The sequence below is a fragment of the Arachis ipaensis genome, chromosome B04 (assembly GCF_000816755.2).
Source record: "Arachis ipaensis cultivar K30076 chromosome B04, Araip1.1, whole genome shotgun sequence".
NCBI lineage: Eukaryota > Viridiplantae > Streptophyta > Magnoliopsida > Fabales > Fabaceae > Arachis > Arachis ipaensis.
Genome location: NC_029788.2, coordinates 103,574,970 through 103,583,818, shown reverse-complemented (window position 1 = coordinate 103,583,818; position 8,849 = coordinate 103,574,970). Strand labels below are relative to the sequence as shown.

At 37.4% G+C, this 8,849-nt stretch overlaps 2 protein-coding genes across 5 annotated transcripts; both read right to left on the bottom strand.

Moving 5' to 3' along the window:
* LOC107639697 (ethylene-overproduction protein 1) lies at positions 949–8,642 on the bottom strand. Of its 4 annotated transcripts, none has more exons than XR_002361441.1 (5): positions 6,339–8,642; positions 5,021–5,312; positions 4,614–4,923; positions 3,098–3,625; positions 949–2,035 (listed from the first exon to the last, which is right to left on the bottom strand). XR_002361441.1 is itself a non-coding variant. In XM_016343266.2 (4 exons), the coding sequence occupies exons 1-4, from the start codon at positions 8,369–8,371 to the stop codon at positions 3,396–3,398; spliced, it is 2,865 nt and encodes a 954-aa protein (XP_016198752.1). In that variant the 5' UTR covers positions 8,372–8,642; the 3' UTR covers positions 2,726–3,395. The 4 variants fall into 4 exon arrangements, 1 of the variants encoding a protein (XP_016198752.1); XR_002361440.1 differs by having other exon boundaries at positions 982–2,035; positions 2,778–3,625; XR_001620273.2 differs by lacking the exon at positions 949–2,035 and adding an exon at positions 2,726–3,012.
* LOC107636944 lies at positions 1,314–2,150 on the bottom strand. Its single transcript, XM_016340414.1, has one exon. The coding sequence runs from the start codon at positions 2,148–2,150 to the stop codon at positions 1,314–1,316; it is 837 nt and encodes a 278-aa protein (XP_016195900.1).

The window sequence follows — 8,849 nt, the reverse complement described above, 5'->3', positions numbered from 1 at the left end:
GTATAATATGAAAAATATTAATTAAAATATAAAAATATAATATGACATTACTAATTTCACTCTAAAATATATATTTTTATTATAAAAAACAATTTCGAAGCAAGTCGGATGACCCAAGCATAATTCAAATCTGATTCGAAAATAACACAGGATAAAAATGATAAATTCAAACACGGTAAAATATGCCTTAGATCTGAACCGGATTTTGGGTGGGTCCAAATCTTGAACACGCCTAATCATGAAACAAACTTTTGCTTTATTTATTGACCGTTCTTGATATTCATGCATCTTTCTCTGTGACTCAAAACATCAATTGACCTCATGTTAAAATTAAAGGGGTTACAGAAGATGTTAGATTCCATTTGACTGAGGCCAATGAAGGAAAATCCATAATCTATGATCTGATAATTAGCAAATTATTTCCAGAAAATGTCCATCCTATTAGAAAATTGGACTTAATAAAGGATAATTATCAGAAAAATCATCCGTATATATAATAATAATATTATCTCATGCAGGCCTTGTCAACTGTAGAACATAGAAGTTAATTTTAATACAACTTCTGCCTGGCTTTTGTACGTAATTTGTGTATTTTCCAGTTTTTGCAGATTCCTACCTAAGAGAGAAGCACGTAAGAGCTCACACGCAACCAAAATATGAATCACGAACCTTAAATTAATTATTTATTATGTCAATTAATAAAGCCATTAACCAATCATGGACTATTTTTCAATGTGTTGGAGATGGAACAAGGAAAGAAGGCCCTAGTAGTTTTCCAAGTGTCCTTCCTATTTTCCTAACTAAAATCCAAAGTACATTTTTTTTATACATCTCATTTTGGCATATGACTTTAAACAGGTAACTGAGTAATGGCAACAAAATATGAATAGAATAAAAAAAGGAAAGAATAAACTAATGGCTACAAGATCAGGCCAGTCAAAGAGCATAATTAGTAAGAAATCACCTTGATGCCTTGTATGCTACAAGAAAACAGATTCAATTTCCTCTACCAATGCGAAATTCGGTATGCTTTATCAACCATGCTATGTGTACAAAAATCAGCCACCAAATTAGTTACCTGTATAAAATACATGCTGAAATACAAAATACACATTAAAAATAAGTTGAACAATACATGTATTTATACACAAATACATAGTAACTGATTTAATAGCTGGTTTTTTATGTGCACATAGCATTTCTTGTGTTCTATATGTACCTCTAAACATTCAGTGCGCCGAGAAATATAACCTAACATTAGTAAAATGCTTAGTGCAAACCTAGACTTTGATGAAAAGAAAAAAAAATTACTTTCAAATATCTCCTTTGATACTTTTACTAGTCTTGTGAACTGATGAACAATGCTTCTTGTTTTTCAAACTCTGCTGATGCTTCTGCACTTTTGTGGAGCATGTCATCACAGGGCTCTTTATAGCACAAAGCTTGTGCTTCATACGCCAAGGGAACAGAAGTTGAAGGCCACAACCCTTTGGAGAAGAAGCATATGAGTGCCTTGAATTACTGCAAGTATCACAACCTTTCTTGTTGTAACCATTGTTTGGAAAATGTGCAGAAGATGATGCTGCCAATGCAGTGGCATCAGGGAGAAAGCGATTAATCATATAGCTTGAACATTGATCAACATTAGATTCTGAAAGCTTTAATCTCAACACATCATTGCTGCTACTGTGATTTGTCTCTGATTGTTGGACAACAATGTCTAATGCCTCTGATAAAGAAAAAAGTTCCATAGCATCTGAATAAACTTCACTATTCTTCTTGTTCTCATTGTCATCATCGTCGTCATCATCACCATCACAACCATCATCTTGATCAAATGAAAGAACAGCATTACCTAAGTCAGCTTCAGCTGCTGCTCTTGGAAGATGCTGAAGGCAAGGTGGTAATTGGAGCCGAGGCGTTTCTACATCTCGGTCGTGGATGTTATTGCTCCTCTCTTGGTTTTTCGGCTTGCCTGGGGCTTGCTCCCATGAAAATGGAATACTTGTGCTTTGTAACATACTAAGTGATGTACCTGCAACAACTGAATTAGCAAGACGCCTTGTTGATAGAAGGGGTGCATTGAAGTTTAACATTCTGCGGCATTCCAAATCCATTGTCATAATATTTTGTTCTGCTTGTTCTTCCATTTTTGGTAAGCTTCTATAACAGCAACAACGGAGAAGATATTTGGGGGAAGAAAAAAAATAGGAGGATATGAAATCAAGTTAGGTGGAATACATAAAAACAGTTGAAACTATGGACCTCTCATGAAAATCATTAAAACTAAAGTCTTGCTTTAAATTTGTCACAGGTGGGTTTAAAAGCCACCTTCACGTGGGAAGAGAAACAACATACCAGATCTTTTTTTTCTTTTACAGTAAATATTTGAAGGTTATAAATTCACATTTTCAATAACATTTAACAAGGTAACATGAAGCTAATGTAAATAATAAAAAAATGGCATATGAATTTCTCATGTACGAATTACATATACACATCCACATTCCACACCATTAAATTTTCACAATTTTTAACATGATCTGATTGATCTGAACAGGATAGAAGAATCCTCTTCCCCAAAAATAAGTGCATATAGTAAAAGTTGGGGAAAAAGAACAAAAAATAAAAGGAAACAGTCGAGAATAATTGAGCGCATGACAAATCCTATAGATGGTGATGGAGATAGCAGTTTACGTAGAACTTATCACAAATACCATTGAAATAGCTGAGAAAAAAATCTGTTTATATAACAGTGGCAAAAGGTTACAACTTACAGCATGATGTGAATCGGCAATTGCTCAGCCAAAAATATGGTGGCAAATACTGAATCTTTTACATGACAAATTGACTTGTATAGACAAGTTTTGTCTAAAACTTTATCACCATTCTTACTGGTGAGGCCTAGTCAAGAATAGCAACAGCAGCAGCTGTTTGCTCCCCTACTTTCCATTCAGTTTCAATCGATCCAAATTATGTCTCTAAATTCTCTTTTCCTTCTGTATTCTGCATCTAGAAGGCCAGCCTATGAGAACGATATATATAGACCGTACTCTTTCTAGAGACCATTCAATAGATAAATAGAATTGATGATTACCAGGCTGTTAGGTGTAAAATGGTGCAGGTCAACAAGAATAGTATTGCCCCTTTATGGTTGAACAGGACAATGAGACATTGAGACACTGAAGATAACAATGTTAGTGGCCTTCCTTCTGACATGGACTCTCAAGACTGTATTTCAGTCCCACTGTCTCTCTCACTCACTCTATCTCTTCCTTAGTGCACCAAAGATATTTGTGTCCTACCATGTCCACATATTTTGTGTCCACATATTTTACACTAACCAAATGCAACCTAGAGAACAAGGAAAACCTGATTATTGATCTGTGATTCTCTCACTTTTGTTCATTAATTTGCTCTCGTGCTTTATTGCGGAGATCTAATGTCTCAGAATGGCCAGGATCAAGACAAAGGGCAGCTTCACAATCCTGGACAGTAGAAGCATAATCACCCATTGAATCATAAAATGCTGCTCGAAGATGCAAAAGTTGCAGATCTGGCTTGAAATTGATGGCCCTTGAAAGCTCCACTATTGCTTCATCTTCCTTGTGATCATCCATCAAAACTGATATATAGAGGTTGCATGTCAGTAAAAGTTGTGGGAGCAGTTTACTAGCTGGTTTCAATGATTTAAGACTTAATCATGATCACATCCAACAAACATGAAGTTCAGTATGAGCACAGTACAATATTAAAACAATAAGGCTCTAACAAATTCGGTCATCAAATGAGAATAGGATCACACTGTTAGGGACTTGGGTATTATGGGGTGCCCAAAGTCCCACATCGGGTAGTATGGGATGCTTTCCACTTTCCTTAGATACTTAACACACACACACAAGATTTGTTTGCTCTCACACTTCGTAAATAACTACCGCCGATAAGATAAACAAACCCAAAAATGAACATTCCCATTTGCCCTCTCCAAGAAAGACAAGTAGGTTAAGCCTCTCTCTGTTTTATCTAGTTTGAGTTACTTCATTCCTCAGGAACACAAAAACATCAGAACTACAATAATATTCCTTCAACAATAACATTGTATAATGCTGATTTTCAAATCACAAGTGTGCAAGATCCTATTTCATTTATCATAACCTTACACCATGATGTTTTGCGGAGATTACATAATTTCTAATACAAGCATATATGTGGAAGTCCAAACCATCATTAGTTGGGAAGAGGAAAGCTTTATAGTGATTTTGATACTCATTGATCTTTTCAAAAGCAAATGTTTTCTCAAAGCTAAATCTTCCATGCATAAGTTTTTAAGTAGGCCTTAAGAGTTCTACAAAGCTAGTATAAGGAAAAAAAAAATAGAAAAATTCAGGTTGGAAAACATTATGGAAGATTTCAGAATGCCTGAAATTAATTAAATCACCACACTACAAGTACAACTGACCAGGATCTGCTGTCTGCCGAAACAATGATTTGAACACAAAATGGCTTACAATCACAACCAAACTTTCCTCCACCCTTCCCACTTCCACAGGTTTAAACAGTAAACATGTAAGAAGCATAACACAGAATAATATAACAAGTTGATTGGACTTTACCTGCTGCCCTATATTTGTAAGGATAAGTCCGTAGAGGATCCAACTGTGTTGCCATGTTAAGATCATTCTTTGCCATATCACGATCACAATATTCTGAACGCTTCTCATAAGCTGATGAATTGTTTTGGGCCTTTGCAATTAGCTTTGTCATCTCGTCATATGCAGCTTCGTTCTGATTTTTAAGATGATATACACGTGCCAAACCCTGATGTGCTCGTGTATGCTTGATATCGAGGGCATGCAAGTAGCAGTTGGCAGCAAGGTCCAGCTTTTCACAATCTACGTAAACACTCCCTAAATTATTTAGTGCCTACAATGTAAAATAATGACACAAGTAAGTTCATCATTTTAGCATTCAAATAAAATAGAAAATGATCTATTTAATCTGAAAACGATATTACACTTACTTGTCCTTTACGAAGGACATCTGAAGGACATCTAAGAGCTTCCTCCAAGAGATCGATCACACACTTTGACGACTCAGAATCAAGACTTGAGTCAGCTAATACATAAGCTTTGAGAAAGAAAGCTTCAAATGATCTTCGTATAGAAATGGACTCCTCAGCCTTGGCTAATGCCTCTTCACGACAACCGGTATCATACAATATCCATCCTTCATAGACAAGTCTTTCATGTGCAAAAGTGGAATGATTTCTAGCTAGGCGTAAGCTACGCATGGCTGCCTTTTGAGAATTTAACCTGAATGATTGATGAACATTAATAAGGAAATACCATGATTGAACAAGTTATGGGTTAAATAATGGATGACTGAAACTCAAATTAACTATCTTCCATGGACAAGAAGCAAAATTTATTAAAACAAGGTCATATACAAGAAATCTAGTTATGAACAAGAAATATACAACACAAATCATCTGATAAGTCTACCACCGAGATATCAGCTTCCACGTATCTCACAAACGGGATATGATAACAACTATGCCATGAATCATCTCTTCAAAATGTTTAAGCTCGAGTAGAGATGAATGGCTTTTATATGGAAATTTCACCCCCTCATGCATGGGTTCTTTGGCTAGAACCAAGAATAATACACAGGTCATCTATCTTGTGCTGAAATTCAACTTGGCAGCAAGGATTGAACTCTAAATCACTTGATTATAAAGGCTGTGATAACATGTTATGAACGACCTCTACCAAACAAAAATGACACTTGTATCATAACTAGAAGTATATTATCTGGATCAAGACCAAGAAAAATGTAAAATAAAGCAAGGAAAAGTTGCATTTGATAGCATTATTCATCCAATTATTATCTTCACTTGTCTGCTTCATCCTATTATCTATTTATCTTCATTGTTCATCCTTAAATGAGCTCTTAAAAATTATAAGGCAAGCTAAATGATAACATCAAATGATACATGAAAGAGACAACTAAAGCTGCCTTGCTTAATTTCCTTACCTATTATCTTGCCTAGTTTATAATGGACACATAACATAATTTCCTCTAATTTTGACATAGTACAAAGTCACCAGTCACAATAATTAAGCTAAGCAGCCAATAGCACCATGAGTTCCATGCATAAATATCCAGTTCAAACTTAGAATAATTCAAAATACAAATACTTAGCCATGATTCATTGACACGAATAGCATAGAAGTATAAAACAAACATACAAAACAATTCCATGCAAAGAGATTTCATGCCAGTAGAGAATATGGAGTTAAATAAATTATATTTGAATCAGCACAAGAGCTCAAGCTCACCTTAACAGGAGGAGAGATTGCCGAAAACGTAAAATACTTTTCCCAGGGTCATTTTCTAACATCTTATGTACAACAGCCAAAGAACCAATATCATCAACAGAAGACCATCTATCATACAACTGTATCCAGCAATCAGCTTGGCTCCACTGCTGAGCAACAGGGCGGAGGAGCTCTACCAAGTGGTCACCACGCATATTCCCATGGAACATCATATAGTTTGGATCCAATGTCAAGATTGCCCTGACATCTCGTAGAGCCCCTTCATAGTCCTTGACAGCAATCAAGAACCATGCTCTGAATTCAAGGCAGTCTGGAGAAACCTTGAATCCAATTATTTTATTGATTTCCGAAATGGCAGCTCCGATATTTTTCTCCTCCAGCAAACAAACAGCCCGGTATTTATATGGAAATGAAAGAGTTGGATCTAATTCAGTGGTAGCGACCAAGTCTGCCATTTTCTCCTTCCCAATGCAATACAAAGACCTTTCTTGATACATCCAGCCAACTGGTTTATAATCAGAAATAAGCGAGTTTACCATCTTGTACGATGAATATGTGTGACCACGCTTATACTTGGCCCTTGCAACACCAACTAATGAATAAATATGTCCTGCCTCAACGGCAGCCTCAAACCAACGCTGTGCATCCTTGTATTCTTTCCTCTCAAGCAATACAACACCTAATTGGTGATAAGCTAGCTGCTTCTGCCAACCTTTCACTGCGCACTCTCCTAGTCTTTCCAATAGCATCACAGTCTTATCAGACTTCAACTCTCCCTCCATTGCAACCTGGCTTAAAAAATAATACAACAAAAATGACGCATGCCGAGCCATAGCCAATCTATCCCTACCCTCTGGACTACAAAACAATTTAACAACATTTGCACGCTGCATCGAACTGGGTAGCTCTCTCAAAAAAACCTGCAAACAAGCTGCCACAAGCAGATGCGCGGCCTCCTCTAGCGCATAGTCAATCAGCAACATGGCATCATCCATGCCACACACCAGAGAAGCCAGATGAGCATCACACGCAGACTTCATCTCATCACAGCAAAACTTGTTTGCAAATGAAAGCAACTCTAGAACAACATTAGGTGTAAACCCATTCAGCCTCCTAGTCCTACTAAAAACCTCAGCAGCCTCCATTGCCTCAACAGAAATCCCATTCATTGAGAAGTTTATCTTCTCCCTCCTAGAGTCGAGGAATTCGCCATGCAACATTGCCTCAAACGGCCTCGAAAGTGATGCCATACAGTGTCTCCTACACCTAATTTCACTATCACCAATGCAAAACCACAATTCAACATCATCATTGGAAGTTGAACATTCCTCTAAAAGCTCTTTATCATCACTACCAATAACTTCTCTACCCGAACATGAACACCGATCTAACACTGACTCAGGATCATAGCCTGGAATTAAGCTTGACCTGGGGCATTCAAGGTTTCCTCCACAACAATCTATTGCCGACGATCCAACGAGCTCGTCCTCTCTCCTCTCGTACCGAAGCCACGACGAGAGCACAACCTTGTCGTTCACCTCTACAGCATGCCGCCGCGCCGACCGGAGGCTCTGCCGGAACAGCTTGGGGTCCTGCAGCCCACGGAAAATAGCTGCCTCCTCCAAAAACGCCTCCGATTTCGCCAATTGGTCACAATTCTCGACTCTCCGATAAACCTCGGCAAGCGTTTTCACGAAATCGAGGGACTTCAGAGAAGGCTCGATGGAAGGTTCTAGAAGCTCAGAGGTAGGCAGGCCGTGAGGAAGAAGGAGGAGGCTCTCCAAAACGACATCGCATGCTGCTGCCTTTGTTGATGCTGCTGTTGTGGTTTGGAAGCTCCGACCCTGTTTGGTTTGGGTGTGGGCTTTGGCTTGATCGTGAAGGAGGTGCTGGTGATGAAGATTCTCAACGCCGCCACCGTCTGCGGAGGCTCCGGCGGCGGAGGGAGAAGTATCAAGCACGTGGACCTGAGTGCCTTTACAAGCGTCGATGATCTTCAAGCTCCGAATCGAAGTGAAGATGTTGTTCTGCATCTTCTTTTCCCCCCAATTTGACCAAATTTGGAAGCTTTAACTGTCAAGATTTCAGAAGGAAGAGCAAATATTTAAAAAAAAAAAATAATTAAAATAATCGAGGATTTAAATTAGAGAATCCTAAGATGGATTCTGATTCTCAGAGAGGAAGAAAGAGAGAATAAAATTGAGTTTGGAAAGATTAGATGAATGCAAATGAGGGCGAAAAAGGAAAATTGCGTTTTTTGGTGGGGGAGGGGTTTAGATCAGCTTCTTTACTAGCAGTATACTAGCAGAGCAGCCACATAGGTTATTGTTTGGATTTAGAAAGGGTAAGATTAATTTTTAAAAAAAAATCTGAATTGTATTAAATAATATCAAATTATCAAATAAAAAATATTACACAATTAATTAAAATAGATCACATGTTTTTATCATTGTATTTATCTATATACTCATCAAAATGACAATTTAAAAATATTTGTCAAAAATAAGATCT